Genomic DNA, 26,885 nt, shown 5'->3' on the forward strand with positions numbered 1-26,885 from the left:
ATGGTATAGTATACCCACAAGCATTGTGAAATTAAATATTTTAGAAACGTGTGCCTTCTCTTTTCTTTCTTTTCCATTTAACCAGACTGAGCAACAGCAACGTGTGGCTGGGTACAGTAGTTAGATAGATAGCTAGTAGTGTTGAGCGAGTATGTTCTGTTAACCCTTTCACCGAGTATGCTCGGGCGAGCTCCGAGTATTTACAGCTGCTCGGTGATATGGTTGAATCGCTCCCGTGTGCATGATTTGCAACTGTTTGACAGCTTTATTACATGTGAGGAATGTGTAAGAAATAGACATTCCTCACATGTATTAAAACTGTCAAACAGTCGCAAATCATGCACACGGGAGCGATTCAACCATATCACCGAGCAGCTGTAAATACTCGGAACTCGCCCGAGCATACTCGGTGAAAGGGTTAACAGAACATACTCGCTCAACACTAATAGCTAGATATATAGATGTAAAGCAGCTTGCTTGGCTGTACACAGAGGTAGACACAGAACACTGTCTCTTTAAGTTGTCAGGTTAGTTTATTAAGAGTCATAAACTAACCTGGAGTCCATAATGTAAACACAGAGCATTCAGCATAAAGGCAAAAAAAAAATACAAATATGCAGCACAGTCTGTATATCAGCCGGGGTCCGGCCACTCAGGGTAAATCACACCTAGTTCAGCACAACACCAGCAAGCTCCTCTCAGGAGCAGGTTTTCTCCAGACACTGAACTGAGTCAAAAGGCTGGCTCTTTATAGCCCCAAACCACATAGACTACCTCCCAGCACTTAGCCATCCACCTGTAAAGCATGCTCTTGTAAACCAGACTATTAACCCTCTCTGCACCTAATGTGCAGGAGAAACTTCCATGTTTCACATCACTGAACTTTTTTGCACAAGTCTCTTTGGGTATTAATTTCTTGAAATGCATCTCTTATGTAATTTTTGAAATCACTGACACTTTTTGGTTTTCGACTATAAACTTTGTGAGGAATGAAAAGTGGAATCTGATTGGTTGCTAAGGGCAACTGAGCCAGTTTCACTTTACACCATGTTTGATAAATCTCCCCCTTCATAAACTACCTTATTACACTTTCTGTCCACCCTATACAGGGTGGTCCAAAAGTAGGTGGACAGAAAATAATACATTTATTTTGATTTATATATAAAATTATATTTACTAGCACAAGCATAACATTGACAATTAAATTTTATTCTGAACAATAATACAAAAGCCCTTAAATTTTATCAACGCAGGTGCTCAAACTGTTTTGAATTACAATTTGCACAGCTTTGAAGTCGCCTTTTACGCTTCGATAAACTTTTTTGCACAAGTCTCTTTGGGTATTAATTTCTTGAAATGCATCTCTTATGTAATTTTTCAAATCACTGACACTTTTTGGTTTTCGACTATAAACTTTGTCCTTGAGTACTCCCCAAAAGAAAAAATCCATTGGGGTCAAGTCTAGTGAACGCGCCGGCCAATCAAGTGGGCCTCTTCGGCCAATCCATTTATTAGGAAATGTTTCATCAAGATACTCGCGGACTACTCTTGAATAATGTGGAGGGGCCCCATCTTGTTGGAAATAAAGGTCATTTGAATTAGGCTGTTGCTGTAACTGGGGAACAACTTGATTCATTAGAATTTCGAGATGCTTATCTCCTGTGACTGTTCCATCAAAAAAAACTGGTCCTAAAACACCAAAACTTGAAATACCACCCAAACATTGACACCAGGCTCATTTAGTTGTTGCTCTAATGTTAAATGCATGTTCTCATTATAACAGTAAATACAATTATGTCTGTTAATATGGCTGGATAATTTGAAAAAAAGCTTCATCACTCCACATAATGTTATCTAAAATTACTGGATTTTCTTCAATTTCGTTAAGCATAATCTCACTAAATTGCAGCCGCCTGTCTGGATCATCCTCCAATAAACCATGAATTAGACGTGGACGATAAGCTTTCCACCCAATAGATTTCAGGATTCCCATGATAGAAGCTCGTGAAATTCCCAATTCCAAAGAGGCTCTTCTGGTGGACTTTTTTGGACTCTGAACAAATGTTTCAGCAACAAGTTGTTTATTATCTTCTGTACAGACTGTTTTGGGTCAACCAGTTTTTGGAGCATTAAGAATTGAGCCAGTGGCATTGAATTTGTCACGAATGCGGTAAATGGTTTGTCTCTTTGGGGCTTGAGTACCAAATGTTTCAACCCAATTTGCTCTAACGGTTTCAGCATTTTGAGATTTCCAATACTCTGTTAAAATCCATTTTCTTTGATCTGTATTTAAATTATTTGCCATTATGTGTTATCTGAAAAGAAAACAGATTTGGGGGAGATCTATCTGTGAAAACTAGATCTGTGAAACTGGCTCAGTTGCCCTTAGCAACCAATCAGATTCCACCTTTCATTTTCCAAAGAGTCTGTGAAGAATGAAAAGTGGAATCTGATTGATTGCTAAGGGCAACTGAGCCAGTTTCACTTTACACCATGTTTGATAAATCTCCCCCTTCATAACCTTATTACACTTTCTGTTCATCTACTTTTGGACCACCATATACACCGCGTGCAGAATTATTAGGCAAATGCATGATCACTTTGATACTTATATACATGTTGTCCTACTCCAAGCTGCATAGGCTTGATAGCCAACTACCAATTAAGTAAATCTGGTGATGTGGAGGGGTGTTGACTAATGACATCAACACCCTATATAAGGTGTGCTTAATTATTAGGCAACTTCCTTTCCTTTGGCAAAATAGGTCAGAAGAGAGATTTGACGGGCTCTGAAAAGTCCAAAATTGTGAGATGTCTTGCAGAGGGATGCAGCAGTCTTGAAATTTCCAAACTTTTGAAGCATGATCACCGAACAATCAAGCGTTTCATGGCAAATAGCCAACAGGGTCGCAAGAAGCTTGTTGGCCAAAAAAGGCGCAAAATAACTGCCCATGAATTGAGGAAAATCAAGTGTGAAGCTGCCAAGATGCCATTCACCACCAGTTTTGCCATATTTCAGAGCTGCAACGTTAATGGAGTATCAAAAAGCACAAGGTGTGCGATACTCAGGGACATGGCCAAGGTAAGGAAGGCTGAAAAACGACCACCTTTGAACAAGAAACATAAGATAAAACGTCAAGAATGGGCCAAGAAATATCTTAAGACTGATTTTTCAAAGGTTTTATGGACTGATGAAATGAGCGTGACTCTTGATGGGCAGATGGATGGGCCAGAGGCTGGATCAGTAAAGGGCAGAGAGCTCCACTCTGACTCAGACACCAGCAAGGTGGAGTTGGGGTACTGGTATGGGCTGGTATCATCAAAGATGAACTTGTGGGACCTTTTCGGGTTGAGGATGGAGTGAAGCTCAACTCCCAGACCTACTGGCAGTTTCTGGAAGACAACTTCTTCAAGCAGTGGTACAGGAAGAAGTCGGTATCGTTCAAGAAAAACATGATTTTCATGCAGGACAATGCTCCATCACATGCATCCAACTACTCCACAACGTGGCTGGCCAGTAAAGGTCTAAAAGAAGAAAAAATAATGACATGGCCCCCTTGTTCACCTGATCTGAACCCCATAGAGAACCTGTGGTCCATCATAAAATGTGAGATCTACAGGGAGGGAAAACAGTACACCTCTCGGAACAGTGTCTGGGAGGCTGTGGTGGCTGCTGCACGCAATGTTGATCGAAAACAGATAAAGCAACTGACAGAATCTATGGATTTTAGGCTGTTGAGTGTCATCATAAAGAAAGGTGGCTATATTGATCACTAATTTTTTTGGTTTTTGTTTTTGCATGTCAGAAATATTTATTTCTAAATTGTGTGCACTGATATTGGTTTACCTGGTGAAAATAAACAAGTGAGATGCTATTATATTTGGTTTTCATTAAGTTGCCTAATAATTCTGCACAGTAATAGTTACATGCACAAACAGATATCCTCCTAAGATAGGCAAATCTAAAAAAAAAAAACACTCCAACTTCCAAAAATATTAAGCTTCGATATTTAGTCTTTTGGGTTGATTGAGAACATAGTTGTTGATCAATAATAAAAATAATCCTCTAAAATACAACTTGCCTAATAATTCTGCACATATATATATATATATATATATATATATATATATATATATATATATATATATATATATATATATATATATATATATATATATATATATATATATATATATATATATATATATATATATATATATACACACATACTGTATATTTATTTATTGAAACAATTTGCTTTATTAAACAATTTTATAAACAATTACACATTGCATTATGGTGGTAGAAAACATCCAGAGACATCACATCAACACAGATTTACATCGATGAGAACACATTAAAATAAACTGGTCGGATGGATTATCGCATGCATATAAATAAATTTGTTTGCCCTGTGGATGTCGCATCTTCTGGAATTATATAAAAAGGAGAAAAGAAAGGGTATTTACCTAATTAGGATGCAATCCAAACTTTGAACCCTCAACCACAACTTATCAAACTTGTGCTGTCTTTATCCTTTCCATGCTCAGATTGACTCTCATCGTAATATATATGGATCTAAATGCCTGCCCCTATAAGCAACATTTGTCACTTATAACTCGTGGTTTTCTATTTATTCTCACACCCCCTTACATATTTACTCTCGAGCTCAAACCCTTTTCCTAATTAGAGACCGTAAGACACGAAGAATTCCAATAGTCCCATATTTTGGAAAATTTTAATGGACAACCTCTGTTTTGATATACTATCTTTTCGAATGGGATGATTGAGTTAACCAGTGCAATCCAAGATCGCAATGTTGGCTGTGTATTGCCCATCCATCTCAGTGCCAACAATATCCTGGCCAAAAATAAGGTTTCTCTCAAAAAAATCTTAATATAATGATCCCAGGCATCATCCTCCATTACCCCAAAAAGGCAAAAAAATGGATCACATGGAATTGGGATGGATACTAAAGAAGATAATAAAGAGGTAACTTCCTGCCAGAAGGACCTAATAAAGGAACAGTCCCAAATTAAATGAACAAAGTCAGCATCTATGGTATGACAACGCAAACATTCCGAATTAGAGGAGCGCCCCATTTGATATAGTCTGAGGGGTGTGAGATATGACTGATGAATAACATATAGCTGAATCAGCTTATTTTTAACGGAGGGAGAGACAAAGGACGGGGACTCCAAAACGTCATCCCATTCCTCCTCCCCCATATTCGGAATTAGAAGTCTCCACTTATTTTTTGCTGGTAAAGGGTTCCGATCTAAGCCTGTTGATAGCAAGTATGTATACAAGATAGATAAAAGACCTCATGGGCCTTGAGATTTAAGTATTCCTATTAAGGGAAATGAGGAAATAGTTTGATTTATTTCTGAGTTTTGTAAGTGAGATCTGAGGGCCAGTTCTAAGTTGGAGGTACCTGAAGAATTGAGATCTTGGAACCCTGAATTTATTTTGCACCTGTTCAAATGACATCAGTATAGACCTTTAATAAAAATATCTCTAAACAAATAGACCCGACTAGCTATCCAAAACGGGGCAGATGGATGTTCCACTAATGTTGCAAAATACGGATTCCCCCATATAGGCATTTCAGCTATAACATGTGTAAAGTCAATTCTTTTCTTTGCCTGTTTCCATACCGTTCTCGCCAATCTATGTAAGGGTAACAACTTAATGGCAGTCGATTTATTAAATTCTAAAAAACCAATAAACAAACTGTGCCTAAAACGTGTGCCAAGTGGTTCTCAGAATTCGGTAACTGGGAGTCAGGCATCCAACTACGGATTGCTTTTAGTTGACCTGCTAAATAATATAGATGGAAGTCAGGCAGAGCTGCTCCTCCCATATCTTTAGGCCTTTGAAGGGTAGATAACCTGAGTTTAGGTCTAGAGTTCCCCCAAATAAATGTGGACATCAAAGAGTTAAGAGATGTGAAGAATTTCTTAGGGACCGATACTGCACTATGTTGTAATATATAATTAAATTTAGGGAGTAAGATCATTTTAATTAAGTTAATCCTTCCGGACACTGATAGCGGTAATCTCCCCCACAAGGAAAATTTACATTTAGCGTATTCTAATAAAAGGGAGAATATTACTTGAGAGGTCCTCTCTATCATTTCTAACAATCATAATTCCCAAGTATTTGAAACATGACACTACAGGTAAAGGAGATAACATTTCCAAATCAGCATTTGGAGTGGGCGACAGAGACCTAAGAGAAGACTTATCCCAATTTATAAAGAGACCCGAAAATTCACTAAATTTATCAATAGTAGATAAAACATATGGAAGAGTATCTTAAACTTGTCCATAAAAATTATCATGTCATCTGCATATAAACCAATTTTATCAGTTCAGTCTGCAATTGTAATTCCACTGATATCCTCAGATGATCGTATTCTTATAGCCAATGCTTCAATTGCCAGAGCAAATAGAGCCGGAGACAAAGGGCATCCCTGGAGAGTTCCTCTTTCCAATGAAAAAGATGTGGATGATATATTATTTATCACTATTTTAGCTTTGGGGGCTACGTACAATATTTGAATCCAGGCCCGAAATTTAGGGCCAAAACCAAATTTCTCTAGGCAAGCAAATAAAAACGGCCACTCCAGCGAGTCAAAAGCCTTGGCCGCATCCAATAAAGCCAAGGCCCAATCATTTCCCGGTATCAGAGAGCTATATTGAGCTATTGATTGTACCCTTCTAATGTTCATAGAAGTATTTTTTCCTGGCATAAAGCCTGTTTGGTCCGGTTGCCCAACCGATAGTATCACCTTATTAAGTCTCAAGGCTAGAATTTTTGTAAGAATTTTGTAATTCACATTTAATAGTGAAATAGGGTCCCCATCCAGGTCCCCATCTTGTGGCTATGTGTCCCATCCAGGTCCCCATCTTGTGGCTATGTGTCCCATCCAGGTCCCCATCTTGTGGCTATGTACCCCATCCAGGTCCCCATCTTGTGGCTATGTACCCCATCCAGGTCCCCATCTTGTGGCTATGTACCCCATCCAGGTCCCCATCTTGTGGCTATGTACCCCATCCAGGTCCCCATCTTGTGGCTATGTACCCCATCCAGGTCCCCATCTTGTGGCTATGTACCCCATCCAGGTCCCCATCCTGTGGCTATGTACCCCATCCAGGTCCCTTCTTGTGGCTATGTGCCCCATCCAGGTCCCCATCCTGTGGCTATTTGCCCCATCCAGGTCCCCATCTTGTGGCTATGTACCCCATCCAGGTCCCCATCCTGTGGCTATTTGCCCCATCCAGGTCCCCATCCTGTGGCAATGTTCCCGATCCAGGTCCCCATCTTTTGGCAATGTTCCCCATCCTGGCGCCCATCTTGTACTAATGTGCCTCATCCAGGGCCCCTCTTGTGGCTATGTGCCTCATCCAGGGCCCCTCTTGTGGCTATGTGCCTCATCCAGGGCCCCTCTTGTGACTATGTGCCCCATCCAGGTCCCCTCTTGTGGCTATGTGCCCCATCCAGGTCCCCTCTTGTGGCTATGTGCCCATCCAGGTCCCCATCCTGTGGCTATGTGCCCCATCCAGGTCCCCTCTTGTGGCTATGTGCCCCATCCAGGTCCCCTCTTGTGGCTATGTGCCCCATCCAGGTCCCCATCCTGTGGCTATGTTTTCCCTGTGCTGTTCTTCACACACATAAAATAGAAAAAAAAAATGATTCTCACCTGTCCTCCGTTCCCTCGGCGTCCTTCCTGCAGATGTGGCCCGCAGGCACCACAGAGTCAGACCCCTTGACGATCCCGACCTGGTCCAGGAGGAGCCGCCGACAGCAGCGCTGCATTGCCGCACAGAGACTGTCTCCCAGCACAGCATTTCCAATGTCAGCCGCCGGCCAATCAGAGGCCAGCAGCTGACATCTGCATATGGCAATGACGTCATACTCGCTGCGCCGACACGCAGATATCAGCTGCTGGCCTCTGATTGGCCGGCGGCTGGCATTGGAAATGCAGTGCTGGGAAACAGTCTCTGTGCGGAAATGCAGCGCTGCTGTCGGCGGCTCCTCCTGGACAAGGTCGGGATCATCAAGGGGTCTGTGCCTGCGGGCCGCATAAAGCAGCCTCAGGGGCCGCATGCGGCCCGCGGGCCGCGTGTTTGAGACCCCTGCTCTAAGGTATGCCTTTAGTGTATCCCAAAAAATCATAATGTTCCTTGGCAACGGATGTACTTCCACGAAACAGTCTAATTTGATCCGGTATGCATATATATATTTTTATACACACACACACTTTAATTTATTTAAAGAACTGTAACCCTAACCCTAGTAACCCTAATTGCAAAAAAAATGAAAAAAAATAATGATAAAAAAAAATAAATAATGAGGTTTAGGGGTACAGACACGGAGGTAGATGTGATTTTTTTTTAAACTTTTTTCTCTGACACAGACGTAGTCTCTCTCTCTTCTCTCCCAGAACAACTACAAGGAGAAAAAACAGAGTCACTGCCCAAGTGCTGCCATATTTACTAATATTGGGGGCTTTTGATCACTGTGATAGACCCCATCATAAAAATCCCAGCAGTTGCCGGGTGCAGGGAGGCAGATCTTGGCGCCCGCCATTTTCTTTCTGCACAAGGAGGAAGGATGGGCCGGGGGGGGGGAAATCACCAATCCGGTACCTAAGGGGACCCCATTTCTCTGTTCTCAAATATGTTAGATCATATTAGAGGAAAGAGAAATTTTAAATCTAATTTTTTTTTTTGTGATCACTGTTATTTGGTTAATAACAGCGATCATGTGACAGGGGACTGTAAAAACTGGCCCTGGTCATGTTCTCCGAGGTCTAAGCTACCACCAGTAGCTGAGACCACAGAGAGTTGCCGACGAAGGGGGGCCCTTTAATGTTATTCCTCAGCGATGTGAAAGAGCGGCGCTGAGGAATAAGTACACTTAAAGGGGTTATCCGGTCAAACGTGATAAGTCTGCAGTCACTCTGTGTGACTGCAGACATATGAATCCCCCCAGCGTAGGCACTGTGCGCTGTGGGGATTCGCCGGTATGAGACTCCGTGACGGAGGGTATGTATGGGTTATACATACCCCCAGCCAGTGGATGTGGCCTCACTCTCCATACACTTGTATTGAGTGAGGTCTCCCCTTCAAGTCGGACACGCCCACTGGCCATCCACGTCACTAGATGGGGCGTGGCCTCGCTCCATATAAGTGAATGGAACGTGGCAGCACTGAATGGCCGGTGGTATGTACAGTGAAGGAAATAATTATTTGATCCCCTGCTGTGTTTGTAAGTTTGCCCACTGACAAAGACATGAACAGTCTATAATTTTAAGGGTAGGTTAATTTTAACATTGAGAGATAGAATATCTGAAAAAAAAAAAAAAAAAAAAAACACATTGGATAAATTAGATACATTTATTTGCATTTTGCAGTGAGAAATAAGTATTTGATCCCCTACAAAACCATTATGAGTTCTGGCTCCTACAGACCAGTTAGACGCTCCTAATCAACTCGTTACCTGCATTAAAGACAGCTGTCTTACATAGTCACCTGTATAAAAGACTCCTGTCCACAGACTCAATTAATCAGTCAGACTCTAACCTCTACAACATGGGCAAGACCAAAGAGCTTTCTAAGGATGTCAGGGACAAGATCATAGACCTGCACAAAGCTGGAATGGGCTACAAAGCTATAAGTAAGACGCTGGGTGAGAAGGAGGCAACTGTTGGTGCAATAGTAAGAAAATGGAAGAAATACAAAATGACTGTCAATCGACATCGATCTGGGGCACCATGCAAAATCTCACCTCGTGGGGTATCCTTGATCATGAGAAAGGTGAGAGATCAGCCTAAAACTACATGGGGGGGAACTTATTAATGATTTCAAGGCAGCTGGGACCAGAGTCACCAATAAAACCATTGGTAACACATTACACCTTAAAGGTTTAAAATCCTGCAGTGCCAGCAAGGTCCCCCTGCTCAAGAAGGCACATGTTTGGCCCGTCTGAAGTTTGCCAATGATCGCCTGGAAGCTTCTGTGAGTTATTGGGAGAAGGTGTTGTTGTCAGAGTAGACAAAAATTGAGCTCTTTGGCATCAACTCAACTCGCCGTGTTTGGAGGAAGAGAAATGCTGCCTATGACCCAAAGAACACCATCTCCACTGTCAAGCATGGAGGTGGAAACATTATATTTTGGGGTTGTTTCTCTGCTAAGGGCACAGGACTACTTCACCGCATCAATGAGAGAATGGATGGAGCCATGTACCGTAAAATCCTGAGTGACAACCTCTTTCCCTCCGCCAGGACATTAAAAATGGGTAGTGGCTGGGTCTTCCAGCAAGACAATGACCCAAAACATACAGCCAACGCAATAAAAAAGTGGCTCAAAAAGAGGCACAGTAAGGTCATGGAGTGGCCTAGACAGTCTCCAGACCTTAATCCCATAGAAAACGTATGGAGGGAGTTGAAGCTCCGAATTGCCAAGCGACAGCCTCAAAATCTGAATGATTTAGAGATGATCTGCAAAGAGGAGTGGAGCAAAATTCCTCCTGACATGTGTGCAACCCTCATCATCAACTACAAAAAACGTCTGACTGCTGTGCTTGCCAACAAGGGTTTTGCCACCAAGTAGTAAGTGTTGTTTGACAGAGGAATCAAATACTTATTTCTCACTGCAAAATGCAAATAAATTTATCTAATTTATACAATGTGATTTTCTTGATTTTTTGGGGGAATATTCTATCTCTCAAATGTTAAAATTAACCTAGCCTTAAAATTATAGACTTGTCAGTGGGCAAACTTATAAAAATAGCAAAGGATCAAATAATTATTTCCTTTACTGTATAACTCATACATACCCTCTGTCACTGTGTCTGAAACTGGCGAATCCCTGCAGCGCACAGTGACTGCGCTAGGGGATTCATAAGTCTGCAGTCACACAGAGTGACTGCAGACATATCTCTTTTGACCGGACAACCCCTTTAACTGCTGCTGTGAATATGCATTACGGCGATCGTTAACCCTAGAACGCATACCTGGGGCCTCGCAGGCCCGCCCTGTTAATTGTTTTCTATTTTCTGCAAGATTACTTTAGTTAGAATTTTGAAACTCTAGGTATTCCTCAGGTATATAGTTGTTTGTCATTTTTGTTTGAGTTATTCCATGTTATTTGCACACGGGCCTAAAAGGCCCCAGGTATGTGAAAGTGTCGATTTTTATGGTCATGCGTTCTAGGGTTAAGGGGTTAATATCGAAAAAGGATGCGACAGGTTTCCGATAAACAATATATAAGCAGCTTCAACTCTTTGCTGCTGTCTCTTGCCTTTTAGATTGTAAGCCATCACAGACAGGACCTATGTTCTTTTCTACCAGCTTATCACTCAGTAAACCTATACTTAATGTACATGTTTTTTATTATGCATTTTACTTAACTGGAAGATAAAGAATAGAAAATGTGTATATCATCTTTCCATGTTTACTCACTTTAGATGAACTTCATTCTGAGAATGAACAGCCTCTCCTAGTATTGTACCATTTTCATCAACCACAGCGGCACCAGTATCATCACAGCTTGTCTCTATTCCTAGAACCACTCTTTGGTAGTTCACTAAAGACAGTACAGAAAATGTTCGTTTTTTAAGCGTCCAATAGTTTTTGCAGAAAGTGCAGAATGTTGTACTCATCTTTCAAAGTAAGAGTCTGAAATAGAAAAAAAACAAACACAAAACACTTTTTAGGTGGACAGTTTCTCGAACAGCATTCTGACAGCACTAAAGGAGTTGAAACTACCATTCCCTTGTTTCCGAGTATGCCTTGCCTGCCCTAAATTCAAAGTCCATCTCTGTTATATCATTATACCATTTCACAAAGAAGCAGAACTGAGTCAAAAACCCGCCTTTAATTCCTGTAAAGTGTCTTAAAGGGAACCTGCACCATCGGAAAAAGCTATCAACCTGTAGATATTGGTGCAGAGTCATGAAAGTTTTTACACCAAAAACTGTCATAAAAGGGAAGTTGCACAAAATTTGTGTGGCTTTTTGTCATTTTCACGCCAGCTTGAATCAGCTCCGTTAAAATGGGCGGAGCTGAAAAGGACCTGGGGTGGCCACGTCCGCTCAAATTCATCAAAATATACGGCGTTTTGTACTGCTGAAGTAGCATTTCTGGCACGGAGGCACATGCCACTCATAAGAGGCGCTGAATTAAGTGGTGTGTGCCTCTTAATGAATTTGGCGTCTTCTACTTAAAAAAGATTGGCGTAGTTCAAGCATGCACGGAGACAGTTTTAAAGGGGTTCTCGAGGAATTAATAAAATGGTCCAGTCACATAATTCAAACGTCATTGTACCGTGAACGTGGCTCCTGAGAGAAAAAGAAAATGCCGCGGCACTTTGACTGACAGTCAGCTCTGCACTGATGAGCTTAAATCACAGTGCTATAAGCAGTGACTGTAGCTATGCCAGCACGGTTGCATGACGTAAAGGTGTTGTCCCATGAAAAAAAGTCCATTTTAGTCAACAGATCTTGTAATAATAAGATCCACAATTGGATGTATTAAAAAAAAGTTCCTGTGCTGAGATAATCTTATAAATGAGCCCCTGCTGTGTAGTGTGTAATGGCTGTGTCTGACCGTACAGGAGCATGGTCTGATCATACCACAGCTCCTGGGCAGAGGAGGAAGAAAGACCATACCGACATTACAGCAGGGGATCGCAGGCAGGGGTTCAGCCACCCTCAGTCCTGCTGAGCTTTCCTGCAAAGCTCCTAGCAGGTTCCAATACAGAGCAACACTTCCGGTACAACGGCCGAGAACTGTTTTAACAATCTGCAAATTAACTCTATATCTGCAGGTTAATAGTTATTTGACGCGACAGGTTACCTTTCACGTTTTTCCTGCTAGAGATGGATTACATCAATATCAATAAAAACTGTAGAACCATTAAAGTATGTGACCAATGGCTGGAATCATGTCTCTGTCAGCAGGTTTTTGCTACCCCATCTGAGAGCAACATAATGTAGGGCCAAATTCCCTTTAATGACACAGCCTCATTTTTCAAATCTGTCCTGCATCACTTCAAGTGGAACGCTTCAACATCTGAGATGTTTTTTTGTCACACATTGTACTTTATGATTGTGTTAAATGTAAGTCGATAGGTTTTGTGTTTTTAATTAAAATAACTGAAATGTTATGAAAAATTAGCAAATTTTCAAAAGTGAACGCTTGTATTCTTAAACCAGATAGTGATACCACATAAAATATGCCTACTTTACGTTGGCATCATTTTTCAAAGGTCCCTTTATCTTTTTAAAAAGTTCTAATAGTTAAAATTTAGCAGCACTTTTTTTATTTTTTTTATTTCAGCACTGGAGTGGTGCCACTAATTTAAGGTCCCTGAACCACCCGACATCCTCAACTGTTTCTGGCGCCGCTCCAGTCCCGCGCCGCCTTCTTGTGACCACAGCTTCTGAATAACCGGAAGTCAGAGGTAACAGTCGAAGCTCTCAATGCAAGTCTCTTTTGCCACGAGTCTCTCATAGACTTTCATTCAAAACTGACCTTCGGTGCATTCCAGTGATCCGACAAGTCACTAGGTGCTGGAGACCAACAGAAAAACATGGCGGATGGTAAGTATGAGACACCAATCCAGGGCTGCAAAAAATAGAAACTCTGGAGTGGTGCTTTAAGGAAATCACAAATTCTATTTTTACAGGCAAACATTTTTAAAGTGACTTTGAGGGGCATATAGTGAGGAAAATAAGTATTTGATACACTGCCGATTTTACAAGTTTACCCACCTACAAAGAATGGAGAGGTCTGTAATTTTTATCGTAGGTACACTTCAATTGTGAGATAGAAACAAAATATAAAAACGAAAAAAATCATATTGTACGATTTTTAACCCCTTAACGAACTTGGGTTTTTCTGTTTTTGCGTTTTCATATTTTGCTCCCCTTCTTCCCAGAGACAGAACTTTTTTATTTTTCGTTCAATATGGCCATGTGAGGGCTTATTTTTTGCGGGATGAGTTATACTTTTGAACGACATCACTGGTTTTACCATATCGTGTGCTGGAAAACGGGAAAAAAATTCCAAGAGCAGTGAAATTGCAAAAAAAATGCAATTCCACAGTTGTTTTTTGGGTTCTTTTTTTACCACTTTCACTGATTGCTAAAACTGACCTGCCATTATTATTCTCCAGGTCATTACGAGTTTGTAGATACCAAACATGTATAGGTTCTTTTTTATTTAAGTGGTGAAAAAAAATCCAAAGTTTGCTGAAAAAAAAAAAAAAAAAAAAAAAAAAATGGTGCCATTTTCCGAGACCCATTGCGTCTCCATTTTTCGGGATCTAGGGCTGGTTGAGGGCTTATTTTTTGCGCGTCGAGCTGACGTTTTTATTGATATCATTTAGGGGTAGATCCGATGTTTTGATCGCCCGTTATTACATTTTATTGCAATGTTGCGGCGAGCAAAAAAACGTAATTCTGGCGTTTAGAATTTTTTTCTCGTTACGCCGTTTACCGATCAGATTCTTTTTTTATATTGATAGATTGGGCAATTCGTAACACGGCGATACCAAATATATGTACGTGAGGTTTTTTATTATTATTTTATTTTGAATGGGGCGAAAGGGGGATGATTTAAACCTTTTTTTTTTTTTTTTTTTTTTTTTTTTATATTTTTAAAAACATTTTTTTTACACTTACTGCTTGCTTCAATAGTCTCCATAGGAGACTAGAAGCAGCAGTTGTCTGATTGCTTCTACTGCATACCGGCGAGGAGCAGATTACCAGTATGCAGTAGAAATGCTCATGTGCTATGAGCGCCGACCACTAGGTGGCGCTCATAGCAATTGAGACATGACAACCAAAGGGGTCTGCTGCAGACCCTGGGTTGTCATGCCCACCCATCGGTGACCCGCGATCATGTGACGGGGTCATCGATGGGCGGGGCCAATGCCGCACTTCCGTCAGAGATGGACAGCGGCATTTAACTGGTTAACAGCCGCGGGTGGATCGCGATTCCACCCACGGCTGTTGCGGACACATGTCAGCTGTAACAATCAGCTGACTTGTGCCCGGTTCAGTGCGGGCTCAGCTTAGAGGCTTTGCAGATGGTGCCCATGAACTATTCCAGCAAATCTGGATTCCAAAACTCAAATGGGGCTTCTTCCCTTCCGAGCCCTGCCGGGGGCCCAACTAGTAATTTCCGATTACATATGGGGCATTACTGCATTCATGAGATAATGTGTAACAAATTGTAGGGTCCATTTTTCACCTAATACCCCTTGCGAAAATGAAAAATTTGCAACTAACATTTTAGTGGTAAAAATGTATATATATTGTTTTACTTCCAAAGCCCCGCTTCAAATTTTGCAAGCCACCTGTTGGTTAAAAATACTCACTACACCCTTAAATTAATTCTTTGAACAATTTAGTGAATTGTGGGGAGTTTCTGCTTTTCTGACACCTCAGGGACATCTTTTTAATAAGGGAGTAGAGGTTACAAGCCTTTAAAAAGACAAAGCAGGAGTAATGATGGGATAGTTGTGGCCGAATGCTAACTAGATTCTCATTCATTTCTATCATGTGCCACTGAGAGAGGTGTCTGACACTCTAGTCGGCATGTGACCATCACTATGCAAATTCATACTTGCGATCACTAAGCTGGCAATACAGAGGAATCGTGACAATGTGTGCACAGCGCCCTATCACGATTCAGCAATCTGCAGCGATAGAGGGACTACAGAAATTTGAGCTCTGAAAAGCGTTTTGGAAACAAAAAGTATCAGGGTGGTAAATTGCATGATGTCTTCAGAATTAATTAATATATTCTTGCTTCTATTGTAAAATAGACAAAATAGTCCACATAAAGAAGCCTCACTTTCACTTTTTTCTCTCTAAACCTGAGTAAATGTTAGTGTAGTGTATGTCATTTTATTAATATACTCACCTACTGCCGCATTCTCCGGTGTCCAGCGCCCTTCTGCTCCTCTTCTCAGTGACGTCACCACTCTGCAGACTCTCCAGGTCACTCTGCACCTTGCGTGACTTTTACAATATAAATAAGGCGCATAACAAGGGTCCATAGGCTTACACTGTAAAAGAGACTTCCACGTCACATAAAGCATGAAGTGATCTGGAGAGTTTGAAGAGCGATGACATCACTGAGAAGAGGAGCAGAGCAGCGCTGGATACAGGAGAAGGCGCTAGGTGAATATATTAACACAGTCACACTACAGTACACTAACATTTACACAGAATCGGTGGAGGGGAGAGTTAACTGGAGACTTCTTTAAAGCAGAATATAAGTGACTACAGTCATATCCTTTCCTTGTTGTAGACATGGTTGCATTTAGAAATAAGGAGACAGGAGAATATGTCACTGTTGAATGATATATTGGTGACATATCCTGTATAACATCTGATGTCTGTGCACATAGTATATTACATCCAGTATACAGGATAATACATGACTAGTGTATGATACACTATTACGGCAGACATCAAATGGTATGTACTGGATAATATGTGACTGTTGTATATTATACTAGGAGTAAAAAATATCAGATGTTGAACCGTTCACATATTATCCTGTATATAACATCAGATGTCTGTGCACATAGTATAGCACATACTAAATACTGGAGAATATGTGATAGAATATACACTGTGATACAGATATTATACATATACAAGTCATATATTATCTATATATAACATCAAATGCCTGTGCACATACAGTATACAGGATAATATGTGAATGATATAAGCCATACTGTGATATAGACATCAGATATTACGGTATACCATTTGTATTTTATCCTGTATATAACATCAGATGTCTGTGCGCATAATATAGCACACACAATATACAGAATAATAGATGACTAATATATATTATACTACGAGTATAAATTTCAAATGTCTTATACAGATAATATGTGATGGTATATATACCATCACATGCTATCCTGTATATAACATCTTGTATCTGTAGTCACATTGTATCATATACCAGTCACATATTCTCCTATATACTGGATGTGCTATACTATGTGTACAGACAACAGATGTTATATAGAGGATAATATGTGACTTGTATAATATCTGATGTTTATACCCATAGTATAATAAATACAGGATAATATGTGACTGACATATATCATAGAATGTCTGTTCACATAGGATACCACATATAGTAGACAGATTAGTACATGAAATACTGACTACAGACATTAGATGTCATATACAAGATAATATGTGATGGTTTATAACATACTATTAGCAGGGGCGTACATACAAATCATGGGGCCACATAGCAGAAGCTCAAATTGCCCCCCCACCAAACAAAAACAAATATTTGTCTGTGTCACAGAAGATCATATCTCACAACTTTCCAGCCTTTACACAGTAATTTTCCTCCTGCTGAAGTCCTAAATTCCTCTTTCATTGCCCCATAAAGTGTGATGCCAACAAAAGTGCCCCCCAAACACAGTATGATACCCCCATGGTGCATTCCTCCACATTAGCCTCCAAATGCACAGTATAATGAACCTACTGTACCCCACCTCAACTCCCAAGGCAAAGTATGGTGACCCTAACAGTATAATCCTCCAACTGTGACTCCCACACAGCCCTCCATACAGTATAATGGCCCACACTAGCCCTCCATACAGTATGATGGCCCCCACACAAACCTTCACACTGTATAATTGCTTTCATACAGTATAATGCCCCCCCCACATAGCCCTCAAAATATTATAATGGCCCCACATAGCCTTCCATATAGTATAATGCGCCCCTCATAATCCTCCATATAGTATAATGCGCCCCCCATAATCCTCCATAGAATATAATGCACTCCCCATAGTCCTCCATATAGTATATTACACACCCTATAGGGTAAAACGCAGCCCCCATATAGTATAATGCGCCCCCCCATAATCCTCCATATAGTATAATGCGCCCCCCCATAATCCTCCATACAGTATATTACACACCCCATAGGGCAGGGGTCGACAAAGTTGTTCAGAATCTAGGAGCCAGCCAAAAAATTTAGGAGCCAGAATTTTTTTTGTTGACAAACTGTACATATAGACCCCCTCACACACGGCGTCTCCCCGGGGAGCACGGCCTTTGTATGTACTTACACAGGTAGCGGGAGATGAGAACGGGCCCCCGGCCACAGCGATCCTTCCCCCCAGGGCCGGCTCCAGGTTTTTCTGGGCCCCGGGCGAAAGAGTCTCAGTGGGCCCTTTTAACACATACACGATTCATGATGCACAGATACGGCGGAGAAATAAATATATAAATAAATATATATATATATATATATATATATATATATATATATATATATATATATATATATATATATATATATATATATATATATATATATATATATATATATATATATATATATATATATATATATATATATATATATATATATATATTTATTACACATGGCCCAGCCTGCCCCCTCATCCTTCACATACGCAGACATATGCGCGCGCACACACGGTACGCAGACATATGCGCGCGCACACACGGTACGCAGACATATGCGCGCGCACACACGGTACGCAGACATATGCGCGCGCACACACGGTACGCAGACATATGCGCAGACATATGTACACATACAGACATACACATAGATAAAACAGACAAATATATATACACAGTCATATACACTGACATTCACATACATGCACTCACACAGACCCATTACTAATATTTTTAATATGGGGATTGGGGAAGCCTCACTCACCTGTCCCCGGTCCAGTGTCCTGTCCAGCAGCTCCTTGGGTATGGGGCAGTGCAGGGCCCCCGGCGTGTCACAGACTTCATGGCCCTGGAACATCAGAGGGGCCCACTTGCGGTCGGGTCCGGGCCCCTCCCGCCCATCTGTGCAGGACCTCCGCTCCGACGGTGTTTAATTGCCGGCACTCCCCCAGACATGGCCGCGCGCTGTGCAGCTGTGTCTGCTAGTAATGACGCGGCAGGAGCGACACACAAGCACAATTAAAGGTGCAGTGCCGTCGACCCTGCCGTGTCATTACTAGCAGACACAGCCGGACAGCGCGCGGCCATGTCTGGGGGAAGTGCCGGCAATCAAGCAGCGCCTGCGTCCCTGAACAGGTGCCGAGGAAGCGGCCAGGGCCCCGACAGTGAGTGGGCGGGTGGGTGTGTGGGCCCGGGCCCCGACAGTGAGTGGGCGGCTGGGCCCCTCTGATTTTCCAGGGCCCCGGCACTTGCCCGGGTACGCCGGGTGCTGACGCCGGCCCTGCTTCCCCCGTAACCCAACTCTCCCTGTCCAGTCCCGGAGCATAAGGGGGGCGGAGCAAAGTGGAGAAGGCGGCCTGAGCGATACTGTCCCTGCTTCCTCCGATTGGATGACTCCGTGCAGGAGGTGGGATTGGATTGAGAGTATTTTTTTTTCTTCTCAACTCCTCAAGCACCAGGCAACATTTTCTAGGCGCCAGACAACATTTTCTAGGCGCCACTGGCGACCAGGCGCCTGGGTTTGTCGAGCCCTGCCATAGGGTAAAATGCAGCCCCCATATAGTATAATGCATCCCACAGTCATGCAGTATTATGGGCACCACGTACTCACTGATTTAAAAGTACCGTACATTTTAAATAAGCCGACCCGAGGCTCCTAATTTTACCACAAAAAACTGGGAAAACATATCGACTCGAGTATAAGCCTAGGGTGGGAAATTCAGTAGCTACTGGTAAATTTCCCGTTCCTGGTACGCGTGGGCCCCCTCATTCCCCCAATGCTGGTACGCGTGAGTCCCCCTCACCCCCCTCCAATCCTGGTACGCGTGGGCCCCCTCGCCCCCCCCTCAATCCTGGTACACATGGGCCCCCTCGTCCCCCCCTCAATCCTGGTACGCATGGGCCCCCTCATGCCCCCCAATCCTGTTATGTGGGGCCCAATCTCTTTACAAATAAAAAAAAAACAAACAGTAATACTCCCTTTCCTTCCTCACTTCTGCTCCAGCGCTGCTGTGTCCTGTCTGCCAGCAGCCCATGTCAGCATCTGAGCAGCGCGCACTCTCAGACGCTGCCAGCATATTCATTCTTCTCCATGCCGGGACTATGGGCGTGGAGAAGCGTGAATATGCATTCTCTTTAGTAGCAGGCACTGGCCACAGGAGCAGCGGCTCAGCTCCCCTCCGAGCCCGCTACTAAAGAGAATGAATATTCCCTCTTCTCCATGCCCATGGGAGTGAAGAAGAGGGAATATTCATGTCCCTTTAGCAGCGGGCACACGTGTTAGCTGCAGCAGCCACCTACTGCGTGTGCCCGCTCCTCCGCCGCCGCAACCTTCCTCCCTCCCCAATACTCACCAATCCTCCTCGTTCCCCCGCTGCTTCGGGGCCCCCCCAGCTGACAGGCCCCATAGCAGTGGCTTGGTCTGCTGGCATTGGCGGTACGCCACTGACTATTAGTACAGATATCACACCAGTCACATATTATCTTGTATGTAGGGCAGCACGGTGGCTCAGTGGTTAGCACTGCAGCCTTGCAGCGCTGTGGTCCTGGGTTCAAATCCCACCAAGGACAACATCTGCAAGGAGTTTGTATGTTCTCCCCGTGTTTGCGTGGGTTTCTCCGGTTTCCTCCCACACCAAAGACATACTGATAAGGAATCTAGATTGTGAGCCCCAATGGGGAAAGCAATGTTAATGTATGTAAAGCGTTGCAGAATATGTTGGCGCTATACAAAAATAAAGATAATTATTATTATATAACATTTGATGTCTATGTTCATAGTATACCACAAACAGTATACAGGAGAATAGGTGAGTACAGATACCAAATGTCTTATACAGGATAGGATGTGACTGGTATGTATTATAATATAAGTACAGAACATCAGAAATTATAGAATTCACATTTTACCCTGCATATACCACAGGATGTCTGTGCACATAGTATATTACATACAGTATACAGGAGAATATGTGACTAGTATATAATATACTCTGACTACAGACATCCAATGTTATAAGTACAGAATATCAGATATTATTCAATCACATATTATATAATATTGGATGTCTGTGCACACAAGATACCACATATAGTGTACAGATTAGTGACAGGGGTGTGCAATTATTTTTTTGAGGAGACACATGACAGATTGACTGTTGTGGAAGCAGAAAATCATAGACTGAAATTGATTCTGCTCAATATTGCTATTAACATATTTTTATTTATATTAATATTTTTGAACAGAACTAAGTTTGCTGACACCACCCCAATATATGCAGTGTTAACCCATACAGCCCCCTCTATACAGTAAGAGCCCTCACAGTCCCTTATATACAGTATGAGCCCAATAGCCTCTCTATACACAGTATGAGCCCCCACCTAGCCCTCTATGTACAGTGTGAGCTCTTACATAGCCTCTCTATATATATAGTATGAGCCCCCACAGAGCCTCCCTATATACAGTATGAGCCTGTACATAGCCTTCTATATAAAGTATAAGCCCCCATAGCCTGTCTATATACAGTGTGAGCCCTCTATATACAGTGTGAGCCCTCACATAGCCCCTCTATATACAGTATGAGCCCTCACATAGCCACCTGTATACAGTATGAGCCCCCACATAGACTCCTATACACACTATAAGACCCAACATAGCCCTCTACATACAGTACATACAGCCTCCACATAGCATCAGTCTCAGTTGCACATGCTGATTGGTGGAAGGAGCCCGCGAACCCATCTTCCACCAATGCATTTACCGCTGTCTTCATCCTGAGTATGCGAATAGCAGTGATATCTGGATGCAGGCGGGAGAGAGCATGGTACAGCCCGTGAGCCACTGTTTTCATCCCTTCAGTTGTCTCAGTCTACAGACCGGACTGGAAAAGCCAAAAGGCCGGATGTTGCCGCACTTTGCCTAGGTCTTGTGTATGATATACTGTGACTACAGACATGAGATGATATATAACAATTTATATTGTAATACCTTATGTCTGTATCACAGTCTGTTATATACCAGTCATATGCTAATCTATGTACTGATGTCCTAAATTATGTGCACATTATATATATATATATATATATATATATAGTGTTATAGCATAAGTTTGTTGTTTCCTTTGGGACGTGTTACATCCGAACCCCCCTCTGCCGTGCATCATTTTTGGGCTTGTACACCTACTGGAGGCAGACACTGATAAGTGCCTCTGAGTGTCCGTCTCCAGTAGTCATTGCACACGTTCGCTCTTCTGTCGGCACCATTCCAGTCTATGGCTGGTCGGCGCATGCGCCCGAATCTCGTTTTGTTGGGGGTTCGGACGTAAGCCCCAGTGGGAGTGCCAGAATGCAGTGTGAAAGCACCCTTACTGATTACACCTGGACCTGGCTACAGAATATCACATATTATCTTGTATAGCACTATATATGATATATAATGCATGAATCCTGGATCCAGGCTCAGGAGCAGTCAGTGTGTGATTGTGTATACACTGTCGGCAGTCGCTCTGGAACTTTTCTGCATATCTGGCTACTGACAGCACGACCTGATCAAGCTCGTGACTCATGACACCTCAGAGCATCACTGACACAAGACACTCAGAATCCGGCCCTGACCCCCTGCTGACCTCTCAATCTCCTCTGGTGAGGACACAGCAGGCTGGCAGGCTTGTGAGTTCACTCACACAGGTGCTGCAGTGTGGGCGTGTCGGCAATATAGGGATGGCCAGGCCAGCACTTATACACAATTAAAGTGCCAGCTGCTGTCTTCTAGGCAGCAGACGGCCGGGCGGCCCAAAACTTCTGCTGAAGGACCTGCCCGGGGGGGCATTTGCCCCTCTGCCCCCCGACACAGCCCACCCCTGGCAGAGACCACATCTAGTTAAACAAAAGCAGCATTTCAAAAGCCAAGCAGCGCTCCTTCCCATCCGATCCCCACCATGTACTCAAACAGTAGCGTACAACCACATAGGGGGTATTATTCAGTAGAAATTGCATAACAAATTGTTCTGTCCATTTTCTTCTATTACCTTTTCACGGTCCGATCTTATAAAATTCTGTGAAGCATCGCAGCCCTAGATGAATTCTTTAAAGGGTTTCGTTTACAAAATGGGGTCACTTGTGGGAGTTTCTGCTGTTTTGGCACCTCAGGGACTCTGCAGATGTGACATGGCATCTAATCTATTCCAGCTAAATTTGTGCTCCAAAAATCAAGTAGAGCGCTTTCCTTTCTGAGCCCTGCTGTGCGCCCTAACAGTAGTTTTCCACCACATATGGAGTATCACAACATTCAGGAGAAACTGGGTAACAAGGTGTGCAGTCCATTTACTCCTATTACCCTTGCGAAAAAGACAAATTTTGGGCCAAACTAACATTTTACTGGAAAAAAAAACAAACATACTTTTTTGTTTTCACGTCCCAGTATTATAAATTACTGTGAAACACCTGTGGGTTCAAATTGTTTACTAGATAAATTACTTATGGGGCCTTGTTTCCAAAATGGGGTTAACTGCAGAGGGTTTCTGCTATTTGACACCTGAGCGGCAAATGCAACATGAAGTCCACAATCTGTTCCAGCCAAACGTATGCTCCAAAAATCTAATAGCGTTTCTTCCTCCCAAACCCTGCCGTATGCCCAAATAGCAGATTCCTACCATATATAGTGAATAGTGAATAGTCCTTGTTTAGAAAGAAAATGAGACAAGTTGTGGCTGAATCAGAGGAAAAAAAAATATTTTAAATTTTTTCCCTCCATTTTGCATTAATTTTAGTGAAGCACTTGGAAGATTAAACACATTTCCTGACAGCAATATTGAATAATGTAAGGGGGTGCAGTGTTTGAGGGTTTCCCAATGTATAGGCCCCTTGAAGTCACTTCAAAACTGAATAGGTAAAAAAAAAAAATATGATTTGTACATTTTGCTGACAAATTGCTGCTAAATGTTAATAAAAATAGGATGTTTGAAAAATGAAACAGACCTTCCGCCTCCAGATATGCTATTTACTTGTAAATTTAAGGTGAATCTGCAGGTAAGTAGCGTATACATCCTGCCTGCTTTACTGGAACAGCGACTACAGAGAAAATGAAGGTTTATCCTCCCTGTAGCTGATCACTTCCCTTCATTGGGGTGATGTGAGACATTTACAGCACCATTCGCTATACAGTGAGCGCTGTGATCCCTTTGATCGACAGACTGCTCTACAGCGTATGTGTGTGGCACAGGCTGTCAATATGCAGGGGAATGATTCCAGCGCACACAGCGTACAGTGAGCGGGGACTGTCCCTATGACTGGAAAAGAGTCAGGGGGGACAGAAGTACATGTTCTCCCTCTAGTAACACTTTCAGTAACTCAGCCAGGATTTAAAAGAAACCGGATACACACTGCCCGATCCAGGGACAGCAACAGGCACGGGCTGTATGACGTGAAGCACTTGCATTTCAGAGAAAAACACATTTTGAAAGCCGTCGAGAACCATGCAGAGCGGTACAGTAGATAGCCCAAGGCCTGTCACTCCATGGCAGTGAGAGGGTAGAAGCCGGGGGGGGGGGGGGGGGGACAGTCATTCCAACCAGTCTACAGCACGATCTCGGTCTTAGTAGCTAAGCTATTAAAGTATGTTAATTCCTGAAACTCCGCAGTGTTTCAGAGTCAATCATACCTGGCTGAGATCATACAGCCAGTACATTATACATGCAGTGCCTGGATCAGGCCACACATACCAGACGTCAGGTTCCCTTTAAATGCTATTTACTTGCAGATTAACCCTGTATGTGCAGATAACTAGCGTTCCTGGAGGTGACAGATACCGTGCAGCATCCCTACCTCCCCAGGTGTTACAGCAAGACTTCCTTGCAGAGGTCACAGCCCCCCTAGCTCCCTTGCAGCCTAGCAGAAGTCACAGCCCCCCTTGCAGCCTAGCAGAAGTCACAGCCCCCCTAGCTCCCTTGCAGAAGTCACAGCCCCCCTAGCAGCCTAGCAGAAGTCACAGCCCCCCTTGCAGCCTAGCAGAAGTCACAGCCCCCCTAGCTCCCTTGCAGAAGTCACAGCCCCCCTAGCAGCCTAGCAGAAGTCACAGCCCCCCTAGCAGCCTAGCAGAAGTCACAGCCCCCCTTGCAGCCTAGCAGAAGTCACAGCCCCCCTTGCAGCCTAGCAGAAGTCACAGCCCCCCTTGCAGCCTAGAAGTCACAGCCCCCCTAGCTCCCTTGCAGCCTAGCAGAAGTCACAGCCCCCCTTGCAGCCTAGCAGAAGTCACAGCCCCCCTAGCTCCCTTGCAGCCTAGCAGAAGTCACAGCCACCCTCCCAGTAGTCACAGATCTCCCATTCCGCTCCCATGTGTGCTTGCGCCCTCTGCCGGCAGAAAGCATATTGCTGCGCAGCCCCAGTCTCGGCCTCTGCTATCTATCCCATGACATTGGTTGCGCACTGGTCCTGCGAGCTACTTCCACCAAGCCTACATGACACTACCACTATGCATCTCGCTGGTGCAGCGTATTCGTCCTCTAACATCCCATTGACATTTATTAGGACGCTACTGAACGTTCCTCGCACGTTCTATGCACTTTACAGTAAACCCAGCACCTTAGCGTCGCTTCCGAAGATGTCGCTAGTTCCTTCGAGCATGCGCACTTTATACACTCACTGTAGGCGCCGGAAAAGGTCACGTGACAGTGCATGCAGAGCGCGTGCGCACTACAGTCGCCCATGACGTGATGCTTTGGATTTCCTTTAGTGGAGTGCGGTTGTAGGACGCTCCACTATTCATGTGTACACGTGTTTACCGTTATCCACATAGCGGAGAAGGAGCTCTGCCACCTTGTGGGCACCAGCGGGCCTGACCGAGCAGAGGCCCGTCTCCTGGCGCCGGTATGGCGGCACATGGCAGGGAGTCGTCTGGGACTGCATGGGGCTGACTTTTCTTTCTTATTCCTCAATTTCTTATCTGCAACATATTTTTTTCATTTTCTTACATGTTTATTAACAAGCAGAAATTCTGATAGTGAAAAAAATGCGGTGGCAGAGGTGACTGTGGTGTGGTGGCAGTAAGGTAAGGGCCCTGCACCCTTCATTATACCCGCCACCTTCAGCTCTTCCCAGTGCCGCTCTGATCCTGCGCCGCCATCTTGTAACCGCAATTTCTGACTGACCGGAAGTCAGCGGTAACGGCCACAAGCTCTCAGTGTAAGTCTATGACAACCTTATTCTGGTCATGTTCTGGCTCTCATAGACTTACACTGAGATGTGACGTCCAGATCATCCAGCAAACACTGGAGCGATCCCTCATGTGGTAAACTGCTGGAGACTGACGTGAGTGGTGGCGAGAACATAGTAAATCTGTCACTTATCTGACCTCTGCTATGGGCATACAGGTGCTAGATATGTAAATTTATATATACACACATGTATATATATATATTTATACAGGGTGGTCCCAAAGTAGGTGGATAGAAAGTGTAATAAGGTTATGAAGGGGGAGATTTATGGTGTAAAGTGAAACTGGCTCAGTTGCCCTTAGCAACCAATCAGATTCCACTTTACATTCTTCACAGACTCTTTGGAAAATGAAAGGTGGAATCTGATTGGTTGCTAAGGGCAACTGAGCCAGTTTCACAGATCTAGTTTTCACAGATAGATCTCCCCCAAATCTGTTTTCTTTTCAGATAACACATAATGGCAAATAATTTAAATACAGATCACAGAAAATGGATTTTAACAGAGTATTGGAAATCTCAAAATGCTGAAACCGTTAGAGCAAATTGGGTTGAAACATTTGGTACTCAAGCCCCAAAGAGACAAACCATTTACCGCATTCGTGACAAATTCAATGCCACTGGCTCAATCCTTAATGCTCCAAAAACTGGTCCACCCAAAACAGTCTGCACAGAAG

At 43.1% G+C, this 26,885-nt stretch overlaps 1 protein-coding gene across 2 annotated transcripts in view; it reads right to left on the reverse strand.

The window, feature by feature from the left end:
- OSGEPL1 (O-sialoglycoprotein endopeptidase like 1) overlaps positions 1-25,670 on the reverse strand; it is a 152,750-nt gene extending 127,080 nt beyond the window's left edge. Inside the window, exons 1-2 of one of the 2 annotated variants that reach the window (XM_073647843.1) lie at positions 25,580-25,670; positions 11,472-11,687 (exon numbers count right to left, since the gene is read on the reverse strand). In XM_073647843.1, the coding sequence (XP_073503944.1) occupies positions 11,472-11,671 (200 nt within the window). In that variant the 5' untranslated portion in view covers positions 11,672-11,687; positions 25,580-25,670. Of the gene's footprint in view, positions 1-11,471; positions 11,688-24,720; positions 24,747-25,579 lie in introns of those variants that run through there. The other variant, XM_073647844.1, reaches the window with a different exon arrangement.
- Positions 25,671-26,885: the final 1,215 nt, after the last annotated feature.

The sequence above is a fragment of the Phyllobates terribilis genome, unplaced genomic scaffold (assembly GCF_046119375.1).
Source record: "Phyllobates terribilis strain yellow unplaced genomic scaffold, ASM4611937v1 Scaffold_9__5_contigs__length_417890890, whole genome shotgun sequence".
NCBI lineage: Eukaryota > Metazoa > Chordata > Amphibia > Anura > Dendrobatidae > Phyllobates > Phyllobates terribilis.